This window comes from Castor canadensis, chromosome 11 (assembly GCF_047511655.1).
Source record: "Castor canadensis chromosome 11, mCasCan1.hap1v2, whole genome shotgun sequence".
NCBI classification, from domain to species: domain Eukaryota; kingdom Metazoa; phylum Chordata; class Mammalia; order Rodentia; family Castoridae; genus Castor; species Castor canadensis.
In genome coordinates, this window is record NC_133396.1 from 141,783,539 (window position 1) to 141,803,343 (window position 19,805).

General features: G+C 44.5%; 1 protein-coding gene and 1 long non-coding RNA gene across 2 annotated transcripts in view; both read left to right on the plus strand.

Annotated features, from left to right (window-relative positions):
• The first annotated feature begins 348 nt into the window (after positions 1-348).
• On the plus strand, positions 349-5,580 carry LOC141413996 (uncharacterized). Its single transcript, XR_012439120.1, has 3 exons — positions 349-602; positions 1,089-1,194; positions 4,861-5,580. It is a non-coding gene; the product is annotated as an uncharacterized lncRNA (long non-coding RNA).
• Positions 5,581-5,715: 135 nt separating this feature from the next.
• The window catches only part of Lin9 (lin-9 DREAM MuvB core complex component), a 57,739-nt gene continuing 43,649 nt past the window's right edge, over positions 5,716-19,805 (plus strand). Inside the window, exons 1-4 of the mRNA XM_020171522.2 lie at positions 5,716-5,829; positions 10,940-10,972; positions 13,355-13,449; positions 14,665-14,769. Of these exons, the coding sequence (XP_020027111.1) occupies positions 5,751-5,829; positions 10,940-10,972; positions 13,355-13,449; positions 14,665-14,769 (312 nt within the window). The 5' untranslated portion in view covers positions 5,716-5,750. The remainder of the gene's footprint in view (positions 5,830-10,939; positions 10,973-13,354; positions 13,450-14,664; positions 14,770-19,805) is intronic.

Below are 19,805 nucleotides of genomic sequence, written 5' to 3' on the forward strand. Positions count from 1 at the left end.
CACCACCACCACCAATGAAAACAATCAGCAAGCAGGGACATCCCTCACATTCCAGTGGGAAACTTTCTGGGTTCAAACTCACTGATCCTCTCTGCATGGAAGGGTCCATTCTCTCTTGTTTGGACCCCCAATTCAATTTGGAAGCTCTGGACAACAGTTGAGTGTGTTTGACTGAGAGTGCCCCTCTACCCTTTCTCCAATGGAATCATGTATGATAACTTTTTCATAGTTCGTTATTTTTCAGTCTGCTGCTATTCCTTTAAGGACACCTTGTTCTTATCTTGGCTCCATGATGAAGACTAAAAAACAGAAAGGCCTCCATAAATAACCTGGGACACACCGATACGTTTTGCCAAGAACAATGGCTTTGGAGACCGTGTCTTGGAAAACACCTACCAGCATTAGTCCTTTCTGGGCACAGCTTAGGGAAGCAGGACACAGGAAAGTGTGGTAGGAAGCTGATATTTAAGGGCTGGCATGTGAGCCAGGTGTTTTACATAAGCGACCTCATTTAATTCTCACTACAGCCCCTCGGAGACGGGTTTAAAGACCTCTCTCTCTCTCACCAAGTGATACTTCTATCTGGGTCTCAGGAGAAACAGGTATTTGATGACCCTCCTAGGAGTCATACTAGAGAAACGGAGTCTGTTAGGATTTCAGTTTTCCTCTTCTTGCAGCCACTTGGGCCCAACAGGAAAAGCAGCTTCTTTTTCTAGCCTGGTTTGCAGGCTAGTGAGTAGGATGTTGGCAGAAGAGAGAGTGGGGGCAGACAAGTTCAATGTCGGGCTTTTGTCTGCACCTATCACGTCCATTGCACAGCAGAGCCCTCTCTGCCATTTCATGAATTGGCTTAGAAAGGGATCTGGGACAAGCTGACTAGCCAAGATTCTAGATTGAGACCAACCTTAAGGTCTGTGCTGAGGTTTGGGTCAACAGTGCCCCTCCCAAGGGCACTTAAAGACCTGGTCCTCAGGGTGACGCTGTAGGGAGGTGGTGGAACCTTTAAGAGGTGGGGCCTAGTGGGAGGCCTTCAGGTTATGGGGGGGTTGTGGGACCCTGGCTGCTCCTTGTTCTCTTTTCCTGCCCAGCCATGAAGTGAATGCTTTTGCTCCACCTCGATGTGCTGCCTCACCACGGGACCAAGCAGTCATGGACTAGAACCCGCAAACTGAAGCAAATAAGCCTTTTCTCTTGGTAAGTTGATGCCTCAGCTATTTGTTACAGTGGTGAAAACTGACTGACAGTTTGAAAATGAGATTTTCTCCCCACAGCTTTAGGATGATTTAATTCACATACCACACAAAATTCGCCTATTTAAAATTTCCACGTCAATGGTCTTAGCACATGTACTGAGCTGTGGCACCCATCTCCACAATGAACCTTAGAAACTCCGACCACCCCACAAGGAAACCCTGTGCACCTCCCTCTCCATTTCCCAAACCCACAGGCCCTGGCAACTTCTAATCCTCTTTCTGTCTTGATTTGCCTATCCTGGACATTTCCCGTAAATGGAATCCCACAATGTGTGGTTTTCTAAAATTGGCCTCTTTCACTTGCATGTTTTCAAGATTCATCCGTGTTATCGTTTTATCAGTATTCCATGGCATAGATACACTACTTTTTCAATGGCTATTATGATTAAAATGATACAAATTTTTACTGTAGAAAAGTTACAAACACTTTATATATAAAATATATTAAGCTGGATGCTGGTGGCTCATGGGTCTAATCCTAGCTACTGGGGAGGCTGAGATCAGGGGAATTGCAGCGTGAGGCTAGCCTGGTCACACAGTTCAGGAGACCTGACCTTGAAAATGCCCAACACAAAACAAAACAGGGCTGGTGGAGTAGCTCAAGTAGTAGAGTGCCTGCCTAGCTGAGGCTCTGAGTTCAACTCCCAGCGCCCCTCCCACCACAATGCTGCTCTTAATAAACAAATAAGTATGTTTGTGCAGCCCTTGCTTTCAGTTCTTTGGGGCATACTGCAGATATGGAATTCTGGATCGTACTGCATCCCTGTGTGCAATTTTCTGAGAACAACCACACTGTTTCCACAGCAGCTGCACACCTTGCCCTCCAACAGCACAGGAGGCCTCCAAATTCCCCGAATCCTTGCCAACACTTGTCACTATCTGTTTTTTGTAACTCTCTGGGTGAGGCTTGCTATCTTGGTGTGATTTGCTTTTATCTCCTAGGTGACAAGGACCTTCTGCACCCTCCATGAGCTCACTGTCTATTCAGATGGGGTTTCTTGCCCATTTTTTCCACATTGAGGACTGAACTGTAGGCCTTGCTCATGCTCTGCCCTGAGCCCTGCTTAATTGTTACTACTTTATTTTGTGGTACTGGGATTTGAACTCAGGGTTTTCACCTTGAGCCACTCCACCAACCCTATTTTTGTGGAAGGTTTTTCGAGATAGGGTCTCACAAACTATTTGCCCACAGTTGGCTTTGAACTGCGATCCTCCTGATCTCTGCCTCCTGAGTAGCGAGGATTACAGGCATGAGCCACCAGTGCCCGGCCATCATTACTTTTTTTTTGATGCTTGCTAATAGGTGCAGTACCTTTTGAGCCCTGGCCCTTTTTTGTTTTAGTTACTTTTTAGGTAGGGTCTCAGACCAGGACCCTATTACTTCCTACTTCCGTCCCCAGCATAGCTGGGATCACAGAGCTGCCTCACCATGCCCAGTTCACTGATCAAGGTGGGGGTCTTACTAACTTTTTGCCTGGGCTGACCTTGATCCTCAATCTTCCTGCCTTCAACCTGAGTAACTAGGATTACAAGCATTCACCCAGCCTGTGATTTTTTTTATGGTTGATTTTTATCTAGTGCTTTTTGTTTTATGTTTGTTTCTGAGGCACTGAGACTGAACCCAGAGTCTCTGACAATACTAGGCACATGCTCTACCACTGAGCCACTTCCCCAGCCCCGTCTGGGTTGTTTTTATTTTTTTTTATGAGTTAGTATCTTTATCCAAATTTTAGGTTTTTTTTTAAGCCAACAAGATCATTTAGACAATTACATCATTTCAGTTAGGAACACACAACTGGAGAACATCTATGCTATAAATTGGGAACGTTCACATGCTCTAGTTGGAATGATGGTGTCTCCTCCAAAACTCAAGTGAAATTTCATCCCCACTTTGACAGTGGTACATGCCTGTAATCCTAGCTACTCAGGAGGCTGAGATCTGGATGATTGTGCCAGCTCAGGCAAATAGCTCTCAAGACATGGTTAGCATGTGTGAGGCCCTGGGTTCGATTCTCCTTTCCAAAATTAATTTTGTTGAGGTGTAATTTACCTATAACAAACTGCATGTATTTAAAACATGCAACTCAGCTGAGCGCTCACAACTGTAATCCTAGCTTCTTGGGAGGCTAAGATTGGGATGATTGCTACTTGAGACCAGCCTGGGCAAATAGTTCAAAAGACCCTATCTCCAAAATAACCAGAGCTCACACCTTTAATCCTAATCCTAGCTACTGAGGAGGCAGAAATCAGGAGGATTGCAATTGAAAGACAGCCTGCACAAAATAGTTTGGGAGACTCTGTCTCGAGAAAAACCCATCACAAAAAAGGGCTAGTGGAGTGCCTCAAGGTGTAGGCCCTGAATTCAAACCCCAGTACCACAAAAAAAAAAAAAAAATTCCCAGTGCAAAATTGACTGGATGTGTGGCTCAAGTGGTAGAGTGCCTGTTTTGCAAGCATGAAGCTGAGGTCAAACCCCAGTCCCACCAAAAAAAAAAAAGGTGTGGCCTGTGGAGGGGATCAGGTCTTGAGAGCTCTGCCCCATGGACGGGCTTAGCACTCATACAAAAGAGCTGAAGGTTGAGGGAGCGTTCTGCTGCCCTCTGCCCGTGAAGACAACGTGCTCACTCTCTGAGCAGAAACGAGACTCCACCTTAGAAGCCAAGGGCAGCCCTTGCCAGATGCCAACACAGGCACATCAGAACCATGAGAACTAAATCTGCTGTTTCTAAATTGCCCAGTCACAAGGAATTTTGTTGAAGCAGTACAAACGGACTAAGACTCATGTTGTCTTCACATCATGAGGGAGAAACTGAGGCACAAGATTAGGCAGGATTCCTGAGTCTGCCACCTGGTCACCATTGTCCTTGGAGAAATGGCTATGTTATTGGGAGAATCGAGTAAGCCAATGATTGTGACGCCTCTCATAAACACTCACTAACGAGCCTTACTGAAAGTAAGAACCTTGGCTTTGGCACCAAAGTAAGTGGCCTAGGACACAGCTTCAGACTCCAGACCACTGGGAGAATCACGCAGATTGCTGGGGGAAGGGCCTGAAATACTGACTTAAACAGCAGCCCTGCTGTCTGCATGAGAACTGCCTCAGAGTAAAAGCTGGTTTGCCTTGGTCTTAAAGATGCCCTGGCCAGCACAATCCTCTCAAAACTCCTGCTCCTCTCCCACTGCGACCTCCTTCAGGCTTGTTTTTTCATCCTCAGAGGAGTGCCTTTCCAGGTAGCTCAAGTCCAAGTTGAGGGGGTGAGCAAGCTCTTTTGCTACCCAGGTGCTGAACGCAGGGATGGTGGACAGGAAGAGGACTGACTGGTGGAGTGCTGGTAGGCAGCACAGGCAGGGTATGCTCACTAAGGAGGGGTCATGCTGGAGCCCTCCTGCCTCAGCATGGTGGCACCTTCACCCAAGGCACGAGCTGGCATCTTCAGCAATGCAGCCTCCTCCTCACACCCTGGCGGGCTCCCACGCCTCCCGAGATGTGGAGTGTCTGCCCCATGGTGGTGGTAGTGGCCGCTGACTGCTATGTACTAAGAGTCATTGTAAGGTCTCTGAAGTCATTCATCCTCAAAACAACTCCGCAATTACTTGTATTTTACAGAGGAGAAACCAAGGTGCAAAGAATTAAGTCAAGAAACAAACTTGCTTGAGACTACACAGCTAGCAGCCAGAATCTTGTGCAGGACACAGGCCAGATGTTCCAGGGCTGCCTGCAGCCAGCGGTGCTGCAGCCATCTCTGCTGTCCTCTGCCTGGCTGGTCCTCAGACTCAATGACATTTGTTAAATTCATACTTGAAAAGCAACAGTGGAGCTACGCACGGTGACTCACGCCTGTATCCCAAAACTCAGAAGGCTGAGGCAGGAGGACTTAGGGTCCAGGGCCCACCTGGGCTGCACAGTGAGTTTAAAAAAAGGTAAGAAAAGAAAAAAGCACCAGTGGTTTATTCCTGGAGAGCGTTACAGACGGGGACTGAAATCTCTCCCCGAGCTTCTTTCCCCATAGGATGGATTTTTATCCAGTGTCGCCTCTGCACTCGGATGCGGGCACCCAGGCCTGCAGCGTCGCTGTCGGTTTGGTCTGCGTCCCCACGAAGCTCCTGTGACTCCCCGCTCGGTCAGGTGTGGATGCACGGAGCGCCCAGGCCGCGAGGATCAACCTGATGACCCCTCGGGTCTGCCCCGCCCGCGACAGGCGCGGCACCGAAGCTGGCCCCGCTCGCGGGGTGCCGGGGAAACGCGGCTTGCAGACGTGAGTTCTCCGCTTCGGCCGAGCCCATCGCAACGCGCCGGGACCCGCGGGCTTCCTCCCCGCGCCGCCCTCTCCCGTCACCCAGCTCGCACATCCCGCAGCGGCTGCGCGCGCCGCGGCCCGCGCGGGGTGGGCGGGGCCTGCGGGGCGGGGCCAGCGAGGAGCGGGGCGGGGCTGGCGGCAGCGGCGCGGGCTGCGGCTCCGCATTCGAACCTCCCTCGCAGGCGGCCTCCGCCCCACAATGCACCGCGGCGGGCAGCCTTTGAAAAAGCGGCGCGGCTCGTTCAAGATGGCGGAGCTCGACCAGTTGCCTGACGAGAGTAAGTAGCGCCCGGGTGCCCCTGTCCCTGTCGTCCGCCGGGCCCGCGGCCGCTCTGGCCCGCACAAGCGGTCGCGTCCCTCCCTGGGGAAGGCGGGCAGGCTGCCAGGCCCCGCGGGCCGGTCCTCCCCCCCCCCGCGCTGGGGCCGCCGCCGCGTCGCCGCCTTTGTTATGGTGTCCGTGTCCGTTTCTCCGGCTGTGCGAGCGCCGGGGCCGGAAGCCGAAAGCCGAAAGCCCGGGGTCCGGCCCGTCCCGGAGAAGGCGGTCCGCGGCCCGGGCGGAGATGGGCGAGGGCGGCCCCGCGCCGTCCCCGCGTTGGGTTACGTAAGCTGCCGGCCGGGGGTTCGGCTCGGCTCGGCTCGGCTGGCGCGGCGGCCGCGGCCCCTCTTCCCGCCGGCCTGCGTCCCGTCCTGGGACAGCCGCGGTGCGGGCGCCCCGCAAGCCTTTCCGGCGCGTCGCAGGCTGGCCCCTTCCCCCGCCCCTGCCGCGGACCACAGGTGGCCGCGGACCTGGGCGGAGGCGACCCAGCCGGGATGCGTCCGGGCACACGGGCGGGCGTGACCCGCGTGACCCCCGGGTCGGGATGCCCCGGTGCGCGCTCGGCGGGACCCGGGCTCAGCCTGCGGTGCCAGCGGGGCATGGCTCGCGCGGCGGTCCTGCCGCCGTGGAGTCCGTGTGCTTGTGTCACTTGGCCAGAGTTTTCGTGTCTCGCCGACAGGCCCGTCGCTGTTAGGCGTGTCTGTGCACAAGGCCAGGAGACCCTGTTGTGATGAGAGCCGCCGACACTGCCAGTGCTGTGTTCTTGTGATGCCCTGTGTTGTTAGCATGCAGTCCAACGATCAAGGTGCCAAGCTGGTTAAAAGTTGTATGCAAAGTGTTTTAAATTTGATACGGACCAGCGCCGAGTCCCAAAAGAACTTGGCGACGTGGTGGCAATGTTTGCTTCTGTATGGCCAGCCATTATGCCCCATAGCCAAGCCACTAGCCATATGTGGCTATGGGGCACTTCGGACGGGGCTAGCTAGAATGAATGAGGAACTGAATTTTAGGTTTTATTTCTTCTTAACTTAAATTTACGTAGCTTGTGGCTACTGTTTTGGATAGGGCACAGCGTAGACCATCTGTGGGTTTTAGGGTTTGTTTAGTTGATGGTGCTAGCACAAAGTGCTTGTCACCTGAAAAAGTAGAGCCTTGGGATTCATACCGAGGTCCAAATTCCAACTGCGCCCGCGGACTGTACAAGCCAGTCATTTCTGTCACCTCTGGGACTTAGGGTTGTGCTTGTGTCACCTCTGGTTCGGAGGGTTGTGCTTGTGTAGTCTTGTCTGGCAACATGCGGCTTCGTTGAAAGCGGGGTTTGTTCCACAGTGCCACAGCTCAAGTAGATACATACCTGACTTACTTGGAATTGAGTGTAGAGGAGTAGGCACTATTAATTAGAATGGAGAGCAGGATCATGAAAAGGAAGTGATTTTAATTTGATACCAGAAATAGCAAGTATGAGTTTTGTTAAGTTTAGTCAAGGAAGTTAGCTATCGGCCACAGTAACGTGATCAGTAGTAAAAGCTGTCATGTATGAATGCTTACCATGAACCACGTGCCGCCCAAAGCATGACATATACATTTGCTCATTTAATCTTGTAAGCACTCGATTTTGTACATGAGTGAGACTATCTCTAGCTCAGATCTTTCCTTTGAGCCCATTCTTGAAGTGGCTTCACTATTTCATATCTCCTCTTAGATGCTCCAGAGGCTCTTCACACTTCACAGGTTCAACATCCACTTTGTAATTCCACCCCTTCCCACCCACACTTCCAGTGTTTCCTGTTTTAACAAATGCGTTCAGCTGGCAAAGCAGAAGCTAGAGATTACCTTTGGCACAGCCCTCTTGATACTTCTCATGTTTAAGTCTTTACTAAATCTTGGGACTTCTGTCTTCTATAAATCTCTCAATTTTACCTACTTCTTACCATCACCCAGCCCAAGTTTTCACTATCTCTACACTTCAGACTCCCATTGATCCATTCCCTACCCGCATAGCAGGCCAGGAGGACCCTTTCAAAGTATACAAGGTTGTCTTCCTGTTTAAAACCTTTTAGTAGCTATAGGTGGTCTGCTCCCCTCCTCTCCAGGTTCTTTTCTTCTGCTGCTGCTTCTTGGCAGTGCTGGGGTTTGAACTTGCTAGGTAGGCGCTCTACCACTTGAGTCACTCTGCCAGCTCTTTTCTGTGTTGGGTAATTTTGAGAACTATTTACCCAGGCTAGCTTTGAACCTTGATCTTCCTGATCTCAGCCTTCAGAGTCGCTAGGATTGCTGGTATGAGCGCTAGGCTTCCAGCTTCATTTCGTACCTCTCCTCTCATTCTGCCTCTTCATCTTTACACCACCAGGCTTCCTTTTCTTGGGGCCTTTGCACATGCTGTACTCTAACTAGGGAGCTCTCCTCTTTCCTCCCTTCAGTTAACCTCTGCCTATCCTTTAGATCGCTTTTAAGCCTTGCAAAGGGTTGTTTTTTGTCCTTCCTACTAGATTATGCAATCTTTCAGTCTTTCAGTACCACCGAGTAATGTCTTAGAGCCTCTTTCTCAGTTGGTTTTTTGTTTGTTTATGTGACTACCTGGTCCATTTCTGATTATCTCCATGCCTGACTCCCCAAGTCCATGCACAACCCCTGCTTACTTACGATGTTTTCCCTCACTACTCTCCTGTTCCACTCCACAAGCACCGTGACCTTTTTCTTGAGTATTCTAATACTTCTCAGGACTTTCTTCTGCCCATACTACATGCTGTGACCTCCTGCTTTCATGGCTAGTTGGTTTTTTAGTTTGTTTTGTTTTTGACTCAGGGTCTCACTGTATAGCCCAGGCTGGCCTAGAATTTGATTCTCCTGCCCCTCTGCCTCTCTAGTACTTGGATTACAGACATGTGCCACCATACCTGGCTTCGTGGCTTATTCTTTTCAAACATTAGGAAAAGCCTTCCCTCACTATCTTATGTAAAGTAACTCTTCCTTTATAGCAATTGCCACAAACCGTAATTATTATTTTGTGTACTTGTTTATTGTGTGTCTTTTTCTACTAGAACACAAGTTCCTGAGAGTAGAGGCTTTGCCTGGCTTGTTCATTGGGTAAACTCAGCTCCTAAAACAGTGCTCACGGCAAGTGTTCAGTGGATTCTGATTGAATGATGAGTGAACAGACGTGGTTAGAGCAGGATTCTAGCTTAATGTATTCACCTGCCTGTAAAATTCATGTTCTTAACTGTATAGGCTTTTTGATTAATCAATATAATACTAACAGTAAGCTCTGTATGAAAATTATGTATGGTGTACTTTGTTCTAAGTACTTTTATGTTAACTCATTTACTTCCCATTTTACAAATGAAGAAACAGCACAGAGAGGCTAAGTAGCTTGCAGAAGATAACATAACAAGAAATTGGCAGAGCCAGGTTCAAATACAGCCAGCCTTAATCTAGCACTTGACTGGGTGCCAGTGGCTCACACCTGTAATTCTAGCTACTTGAGAGGCTGAGATCTGGAGGATTGAGGTTTGAGGCCAGCCCGAGGAAAGTTTGCATGACCCCATCTCCAAAATAAACAGAGCAGAGTGGACTGGAGGCATGGCTCAAGTGGTAAAGAGCCTGCTTTGCAAGTGCAGAGCCCTGAGTTCAAACCCCATTCCCACCAAAAAAAATAAATACATATTCACATGTGGAAGGAAGCTGTATTGCCTCTCAACAGGAAAGAAAGGTTGAGGTCACAGTCCCCAAGATGTGGTTCATGGCACATGGAACAGGAACGGGTGCCTGTGTGGTTTATCCTCTACCTTCAGATCTCTGCTCAAATATCTCCTTCCAGAGAAGCTAATCATGAACACTCGCTCCCACAGTCATGTTCCATAGTGCTCATCCCACCTGGCTGCATTTGTGTGTGTCTCCCCAGCTCCAGGAGAACAGGGACTTTGGCTGTTTTGCTCCTGGCTCGCTGGAGCAGGAACTGGCTTGTGGTCAGCACCATTAGACTCACTGAATGAATGAATGGATGGTTATTGCATTTTCCTCAGACGGACTGCGTTTCTCTTTGACAGCTACATGAATTTGTGCACTGTTTACTTCGCTGCTTCGCAGTTGTGTTGTCTGAAGCTTTCTAGTAGATTTTAAAGCATTTTCTCCCTACCACCCTCAACCATGACTTACTGTGTTTAGGCATTAATCGTCAAAAGCCTGTTGATTCTCTTACTCTCCTCTCCCACAGAGCCTATCCTCTCTTCACTACAGAACCCGTAGCCCAGTGTTTCTCAAAGAGGGTTATTGCCACAGCTCCCCAAAGATCTTTTTTTTTTTTAATTAAATTTTATTCGTATATACATACAATGTTTGGGTCATTTCTCTCCCCTCCCCCCCCGCCCCCTCCCTTAACCACCCCACCCCTTCCCTCTCCCCCTTTACCCCCTCGCTTCCCGAAGATCTTTATTAATACAGCGATTCTGCATGCAGGGAGAGCTTCCTATTACTCTAGTATGCACTCAGGTTCCTCCATTTCTGCTCGCCCTGCTTGGCTGTGCTTCCAGCATGGATCTTCAGTGATGTGCAGACCTGTGTTCTAGACTTTCAAGGCACTTACAGGCTCAGAAGTAATTTTTGATCCTCACTTAAAGGCACTCTTGCTCACCTGTAATCCTAGCTACTCAGGAGACAGAGATCAGGAGGATCGAGGTTCAAAGCCAGGCTGGGCAAATAGCTCAAGAGACTCTTATCTCGAAAAAAACCCATCATTGGCTCAAGGTACAGACCCTGAGTTCAAACCCCAATACCACAAAAAAAAAAAAAAAAAAAAAAAAAAAATCTGTCTTTATCTCATTTTCTCTCTCTTTCTACATTTTCCTTTCTTGCATGGCTTCCAGTTCTCACAACAGTCCCAACGTCTCTGCCCAGTTCTACCTTACCCTATCTGAGGGCTGTAGTTTAAATTCCTATTATTTCTAGTTGAATATGCAACCATCATTTCAATGTTGCTCAAACTAAATGGATCATCTTTACCACTAAATCAAGGGGTTTTTTCTTCTCACTTTGATTATGAAGTAATTATTGATTTGTTTTATTTTTCATTACAGGCTCCTCAGCAAAAGCCCTTGTCAGCTTAAAAGGTAAGAATTGTACCATTTTTTTGTTGTTGTTGTTGTTTTGGGGGATACTGGGGTTTGAACTCAGGGTCCACACCTTGAACTACTCCACCAGCTCCTTTTTTGTGATGGGTTTTTTCCAGATAGGGTCTCAGGAACTATTTGGGATTTGCCTTGAACCTCGATCCTCTTGATCTCTGCCTCCTGAGTAGCTAGGATTACAGGTGTTAACCAACCACTAGCCTGGAAGAATTACTCCATTTTTAGGTATATCATAAGCTAGAAATTTAATTCATTAAAAAAATTTGGATATCTTGTTTCTCTTTTCCTTTTAAGTTATGACTCATGGCTTTTAAGTATTTATTTTCATTGATAATTTTAAATTCTTATATTTTTAAAGGAGAATTGATCTGCAGTTGTTAGAAATTAAGGACATTTTTTTCTAGTTTGGTATCATGGTGCATACTGACAATCCCAGCACTCAGGAGACTAAGGCAGGAGGATATTGAGTTTGAGACTAGCTTGGGTTGCACAGCAAGAGCCTGTCTTGAAAAGAAAAGCACAGCAAGATCCTAAGCTGGACGCTCACCAGTGCTCACACCTGTAATCCTAGCTACTTTGGAGACAGAGATCAGGAGAATGGCATTTCAAAGCCAGCCCTGGGCAGATGGTTTGAGAGACCCTGTCTTCAAAATACCCAACACAAAGTGCCTTAAGTGGTAGAGTGTCTGCCTACCAAGCATGGGGCCCTGAGTTCAAACCCCAGTACCCTTCCCTCCCAAAAGAATTCCTAAAAGTACTGATTAAAGAGTTTTAATAATTTAAGTATGTTTTTGTGGTACTGGCATTTGAACTCAGAACCTTGCACTTGCCAGGCAGGTGCTCTACCAATCCTCATAGTTACGCCTCTTATGGCTAGAATTATAGGTATGAGTCACCACATCTAGCTTTTGATTGGTTAAGATGGAGTCTTGTGAACTTTGTTGCCCAAACTGGCTTCCAACCTCTATCCTCCTAGTCTCTGCCTCCTTACTAGCTGGGATTATAGTGCCCTGCTAAAGAATTTAACAGAACATTCAGGAAAGATCTCATTTAAAGTATTTGTTAAAGCTTTGCTGAGCTATATTTTTGCATAGTTATTTATTTTTAAGGATTTCGTCTTCTAAGAAATAATGCGAGTTGCCTAAAATAAAATAATAGTGCTTTTCTAGGAAAAAAACCTAAATATGTTCCTTGGTGTTTTTTTATAAGTACATTAGAATAACCCTTTTAAGATAGTTTATTTTATTTCTTTTGTTATTTACTTTTTGGTGGGACTGGGGTTTGAACTCAAGACTTTACACTTGCAAAGCAGGTACTGTTGCCATTGAGCCACACCTCCAACCCCTTTGCTCTGGTTATTTTGGAGATGGGTTTTTGCGAACTGTTTGCTTGGGCTGGCCTCAAATCTCAATCCTCCAGATCTCAGCCTCTCAGGTAGCTAGGATTACAAGTGTGAGCCACTGGCACCCCACTAAATTTTATTTCTTAAGATTCTACTGAGTAGAACTCAGGGTTTTGCACTTGCTAGGCAGGTTGTCACTTGAGCCATTCTACCAACCCCTTCTTTTTAAAAATTTATTTTGTGTGTGTGTGTGTGTTAGTTATGCTAGAGATCAAACCCAGGGCCTTAGGTGTGCTAGGTAAGCATGCTACCATTACGCTATACCCATCAGCCCCGTTTCTCTCTTTTAGAAACAGTTATATACTTCGTATAATTTTGTCATAGGAAAAATTAGAGAATGTTGCTAAGCAGCTAGGACAGAATAAAAGCAATCACCCTGTGTCTGTCTGTTCCAGTCTTCTGTATCTCTCTCTGTAGTAACATGCCTTTTTACAAAAATGAAACCATGTCCAATCAATCAATTAATTGATTGGGCTTTTCCTGACTGAGTACAACTCTAAACGCATTCTTTGAATTAAGGAAAACTGAAACACTACACTAGTTTCATTTACATGTATCAAGAGTTTCACATCTGGAAACAAAAACATTAGAGCTGTGCTGCAAATTCAAAATTAGAAGGGACCTTTCCATTTTCCAATGTCCTGCTTTCAGTCAGAATTGTATGAGAAGCTATGAGATCTTTGCAGTTGTAGCGGAAGAATTAGTAAAAGCCAAAAAGAAAGAAAGAAAAAAGCTCTGTGTTTTAGTGTAGAAATTTAATACTTTTAAGTTGCTTTGATTTGTTATGGGATCTGGACATAAAAATATAGGTGAGGTTTTTTCATTTGTAATGAACTGAAATTATGATCTGTATATTCTTTCTAACTTGGTACATAATCCAGATGTGTTGTTATTAAAGAGGTAGTGTCTGTAATGTGAAGTCCCTTGAATTAAACATCATCAGTGTTAACTGTCCATTGCAGAGGGGAGCCTATCTAATACGTGGAATGAGAAATTCAGTGCTTTACAGAAAACTCCCGTGTGGAAAGGCCGGAGTGCAGGCCCTGCCGTAGAAATGGTAAGGACTAAGTTTACACTTAGATAATTGTTGCCGACTTGAATAATTGTTGTGTGTAAATTCTTATAGCATGATACAAGTTTTCCAAAGTACTTTTATTAGATATACAAAAGGTTTTATGTGACTCTGGTCTCTGCAAAAAACATAAATAAGTGACAAGGTATTAACATCTTACAGATCAAGGATAAGTGCATTTAGAAGTAGGAAGTCAAGATGAGCATGTAATTGCTTGACTAACAATTAGAGGACCTCTCTCTCCCCTCTCAGCCAGGTAGTCAGGAGGTTTTAGGGTCAATCATGAAACAGGCCCGGAGCTGCCATGGACAATGAACAGCCTGTACCGCTGGCTGAATGAAGGACTTAGGCTCTCTGTTGGCTCTGTCACTATTAGTCCCTTGCTCTTCTCTACCCAAATCGGGGAAGGGAACAGAAGGCACTTAATTGTCAGTGCTGTGCAGAATCTAGTCTTGACCCACTTGCATGCTGCGCATATATTGATAGTCCCTGTGCACCTGTCTCCTTTCCAAATAGGCATGAAAGATCTGTCTTGAGTGGTGGGAGGACCTTTGGAAAAAGATGTGAGTTTTACTTGGGTTGTTTTTCTCTATTCATGAAACCTCTGAATCTAAGATGGACTACAGACATTTTTTTTCATATTACAGATCCTTCAGTGTATTCTGTGTTTCTAAGTGCTAAAGATAGTTACCAAGTATCTATCATACCTATCTTGTATTTTTACTTACAAATGGAAATTTGGTTAACAATTTCCGACAGCAGATTCTGCTGTAATATTGTATATATTTAGGCTTACTCTTCTAGAGTGATCTAATGTCCTTGCCCAGCCCAGCCCAGCCCTCTGCAGCAGTCATCATGAAACACACCCAAGTGATATTAGCAACACACTTTGAACTAGAATTTCCAGAACGTGCTCTCCTGTCTTGACTGTCCATGGCTGCCGTTGTGCTACAGACATGTTGAGTTCTGGTTTAGTTTAATCATCAGTTAGGTGTTTCATTTGTAAACAAATTGCAGAAGTGTGTATTTTAATGCCTTCTGAATATAAGATTATTTATATTTCGCTTTGTGTGCTTTGTACTGCTTATACTTAGTTCTTCCATACTGCTGAGAATCTGAGTAGCTGCATTTTCCAAATACAGAATTGTATTTTGGAACAAAAATGAGAAGTTTTCATTCAATTAAAAATTTCTATCATAGCCTTTCAGAAATTCAAAGCGAAGTCGACTCTTTTCTGATGAAGATGATAGACAAATAAATACAAAGTCTCCCAAAAGAAACCAGAGGGTTGCAATGGTTCCACAGGTACGTGTGCTAAAATTTGGTTTCACGTGAAAGGAATAAGCAGTCCCTCAACATGATAAAATGTATTTTATTCTGTTACATTTTGAGTAACAAATTTTTTTCTCTAAGTCAGTGTGCTGCTCAGCTCCTACTTTACTTCGAGGATGCCCTGGTTTGTGGGTCGACTTTAAAGCAGAGTCAAAGCCAGTCATGGTTGCGCAAGTGTGAGTGAAGCCTGTGGGCATTAAGCAAATGGGCTTGGAGCTCTGCAGAATAAGAGAGGCGTCTGCCTTGGCCACTAGGGAGCTGTGCTGAGGCTCTCATCCAGCAGAGGAACACAGACGTCAGACTTCCACCTTATGTGCTTGTTTGGGGAGGGGAGGTGCCGTGGATTAAGCCCAGCTTGTTGCACATGCTTGGCAAGAACTCTGCTACCAAGCTGCAGCCCTACCCACCTTTTTGGTTTTTGGCATTTGAAAAAAAATTGTAGTGGACATGTAAGAATCAAAAGAAATGAAGATTGAATAAGAGATCTCAACTTTGATGAGGACCTGAGTTCAAATCCCAGTGCTGCCAAAACAATTAAGAATGATTGGACTGAAGGTGTGGCTTAAGCTGTAGAGTTCCTGTAGAGTTCAAACCCCAGAACTACCAAAAAAACAATTTTTGTCCTATCAGATTTATAACTTCTAATATAATTATTCCCATTTTCCATTCATTATTTTTCCAAAAGTGTTTATGAAAGATTTTTCAATACAGTAAGTCACAACAGAGGTGATTTTTCTCATCAAATAAAGACATGACCAGCTATATGCCCTACTGGAAAAACTGTTAGATACCTTTATGGTCATTTTCTTTTTTTAAATTTTATTTTATAATTTATATTAAATTATTTATAAATAATAAGTTAATTTTTATATGGCCAGATGATAGGGAAGTTCTATTTTTTTTTAGGACCTTCCATACTGATTTCCTTAGTGGCTACACTAATTTACATTCTCACCAGTAGTGAATAAGGCTTTCTCTTTTCCCCATGTCCATGCCAGTGTCTGTGGTTTGTTTTTTGGTTGTTTGCTTTTTGCGGTACTGGGGTTTGAACTTGGGGTTCAAACACCTTGAGCCACTCCACCAGCCCTCTTTTGTTTGTGTTGATGGGTTTTTTTCGAGATGAGGTCTCATGAACAATTTGCCCAGGCTGTCTTTGAACTGTGATCCTCCTGATCTCTGCCTCCTGAATAGCTAGGATTACAGGCGTGAGCCACTGGCATTGGCCTTTATGGTAATTTTAAACAAGAAAATGTGTTTGCGTTCTGTAGAATGAACAAAATGCTTCGTGAACTTTTTTTTTAAATGTCAAGGATATATGTACATAAATACCTGGCATGCAGTTTAAAAATTTTGATCTCATCTGGTATGATAGGTATAAGATACAAAGTCAATCAATATGGGTCATTGTTAGACTTTGGAAAAGCCATGTACTAAAATAGTCTGGATGACTCAGAAATATACAGAGAACTTTGGTCTTTATGACTGTGAAATTGTCCTGTCCCAACTTTATCCACTGCCCTCCTTCCCAGGGACATCACTCTTTTGCCGAGTCCTTTCTGCTTCTGGGCAATATGGAACAAATATAACATAAGCAAATAAAATAATGAGACTTCTTCAGATAGGTGAAGTTTTCCTGAGTTTTTTCTTTACTAGTCTTAATCTCCTTTCATCGTTCATTTGTCGTAATGAGGCTTCTTCTCTTACCCTTGTGGTCATATCCTATTGCACTTTGTCTGTGTGGGTTTTTTGTTGTTGTTGAGGTGGTGGTGTTAGTGGTGGTTTTTGTTTTGGTGATGCTAGGAACTGAATCCAGGGCCCTGCATATGCTAGGCAAGTGTCCTACCAACTGAGCTACGTTCTCAGATTGTTTGTATGTTTATTTAAAGAATACCATCTGGCCTGGTGCCTGTGGCTCATACCTGTAATCCTAGTTACTCAAGAGGCAAAGATCAGGAGGCTCGTGGTTTGAAGTCAGCCTGGGCAAACAGTTCATGAGATCCTATCTCAAAAAAACCTATCACAAAAAAAGGCTGGCAGAGTGGCTCAAGTGGTAGAGCACCTGCCTAGCAAGCATGAGGCCTTGAGTTCAAACTCCAGTACAAGCAAAAAAAAAAGAATACCATTCACAACTGAAAAATTATAAAAAAAAAAAAAAAAAAAACCAAACCAACCAAACTGTATTGAGTACTTACTTTGAGCCAGGTCTTGTTCTAAGCATTTCATATATTTGATTTAATTGTCAATAACTGCCCTGGTATATCATATTACTATGATATTACTTCCTGGTTTGTAGATGAAATAAACAGATAATGGAGAAGTTAAATGTCTTGTTCAAGGTGACATAACTAGGAAGTGAAGGCTGATACTAAAATGGTAGGCAGCTTGTCTCCAGCATCTTGTGTTTTATTTTTTATAGCCTTATTGAAGTATAATTCACATATCATATAAGTCATCTATTTAAAGTCTCCACTTTAATGGTTGGTGCTTGTTCATTCATCACCAGAATTTTAGAACATTTTTATTACCCCCCAAAAGAGACCTTGATACTAGTAGCGCTCCCCATTTTTCATTCTTTGAGTAAACCTTTAGAAGTGTAATCACTACAGCAAGGGTACTTAGATTTAAAATTTAGAAGATGCTATCAAATAGTCTGAAAGATTTATAATTTACATATTATGTAACTTGTATTCCCACTGTCAGTTTGAATATATTTCCTCACACCCAGCTCCAACTCCTTATAGAGTTTGTGTGTCTATGTGTGTAATTACACGGTCCAATGAGCTGCCAATATTGTACTTAAAATATGTGTCACTAACTTCATAGAGAGAAACATAGTATTTTTTGTGATAAGAATATTTTATGATAACTTGATTGTTACCTATGCTAAATTTATATTAAAATCTTAACTTTGTAACCAGATCTGGTTGCTTATGCCTGTTATCCTAGCTACTTAGAAGACAGAGATCAGGATGATCATAGTTTGAAGCCACCTTGGGTAAATAGATTGTGAGACCCTATCTTGAAAATACCTAATGTAAAATAGGGCTGACAGAGTGGCTCAAGTGGTAGAGTGCCTGCCTAGTAAGTATGAGGCCCTGAGTTTAAACCCCAGTACTGCCAAAATATATATATATATTTATTCAGGATAATATAATACATATATATTATCCTGAATAAATTCTGGCACAGAAAAAGGAAAATAGTGAAAAAAACTGGTGAAATTCAATGAAGACTTTAGCTTAATAGTGTTGTACCAGTTTTGACAAATACATCTTGGTTAATGTAAGATACTAGCCTTAGGGAAGGTTGGGTGAAGGGCATATGGGAACTGTGTTCTATCTTTATAATTTTCTGTAAGTATACAGGTTTTCCAAAATAAAAAGTTTATAATAAGAAATGCAACTCTATTTTGACTTGAATTCACTATTCTCTCATCTTCTACTTTCTTCAGCCAGTGGTAGCTACTGTAATTAATTTGACTATTCTCTTGAGACCCTTTAAATAGTTTTAAAACTTTGTACATGTATTCACAGGAAACACATAATAGTATTTAACATACATAGGTTTTTTCCTTTTTAAAAAAATACATATATATGGGTTCTGTTTTCTTTTTGGTTAGTACTGTTTTGTTTCTTTGGGGCCTTTGTGGATAGTACTGGGGTTTGAACTCAGGGCCTCACACTTTTAGGCAGGCACTTTACCACTTGAGCCATTCCTCCAGCCCTAGTACCAGGGTTTGAACTTAGGACCTTGCCCTTGCCAGTCAGACGCTCTGCCACTTTAGCCACATCTCTTTGGTTATTTTTCTCTTTGGTTATTTTTGAGATAGGGTCTTGCATTTATGCTCCGACAGGCATAGATTGTGATTCTCCTATTTATGCTTCTCGTGTAGCTGGGTACATGCCACCATGTCCGGCTTCTTGGCATCACTGGGGCTTGAACTCAGGAATTTATGCTTGCTAAGCAGGCACTCTTGCCACTTGAACCACTCTGCCAGCCCCATGTCCAGCTTCTTAATGGTTGAGATGGGGTCTTGTGAACTTTTTTGCCCAAGCTGGTCTCAAACCAGTATCCTCCGATCTCTGCCTCCTAAGTAGCTAGGATTACAGGTGTGCATCACTGCACCTGACCCTAAAGGTATATATTTTAAAAATTACACATTAGTATCATTTTGTGATATTGTACCATGTATGCATCATTCTGTTTTTGGTTTTCACTCAAAAATATTTTTTTCAACATCTGATTTTGTTGATTGATTAATAGGCAACCAGAATTCAGTGTTTCATTTCTTTTGGGGGGCGGGGCAGGGTCGGCGACTAGGGTTTGAACTCAGGGCTTTGAGCTTGCAAAGCAGGTGCTCTGTCACTTGAGCCACACCTCTAGCCCATTTTGTTCTGGGTTTTTTGTTTTTTTGTGTGTGTGGTACTGGAGTTTGAACTCAAGGCCTACACCTTGAGCCACTCCACCAGCCCTTTTCTGTAAAGGATTTTTTTGAGATAGGGTCTTGTGAACTATTTGCCTGAGTTGGCTTTAAACTGAGCTCTTCCTGATCTCTGCATCCTGAGTAGCTAGAATTACAGGCGTGAGCCACTAACGCCCAGCTTGCTCTGGTTATTTTGGAGCTAGCACCTCTCGAACTATTTGTTTAGGTTGGCCTTGAACCCAGATCCTCCTGATCTAAGCCTCCCAAGTAGCTAGGGTTACAGGCATGAGCCACTGGTGCCTGGCTCCTTTGTTTCTATATTTTTCCACAGGCAGGATTTTTTTTTTTTTCATTTTTCTTTTATTACTCATATGTGCATACAAGGCTTGGTTTATTTCTCCCCCCTGCCCCCACCCCCTCCCTTACCACCCACTCCACCCCCTCCCGCTCCCCCCCTCAATACCCAGCAGAAACTATTTTGCCCTTATCTCTAATTTTGTTGTAGAGAGAGTATAAGCAATAATAGGAAGGAACAAGGGGTTTTTTTTTTTTAAGGGTTAAATAAACTTTCTTTGCTTTTGTAACT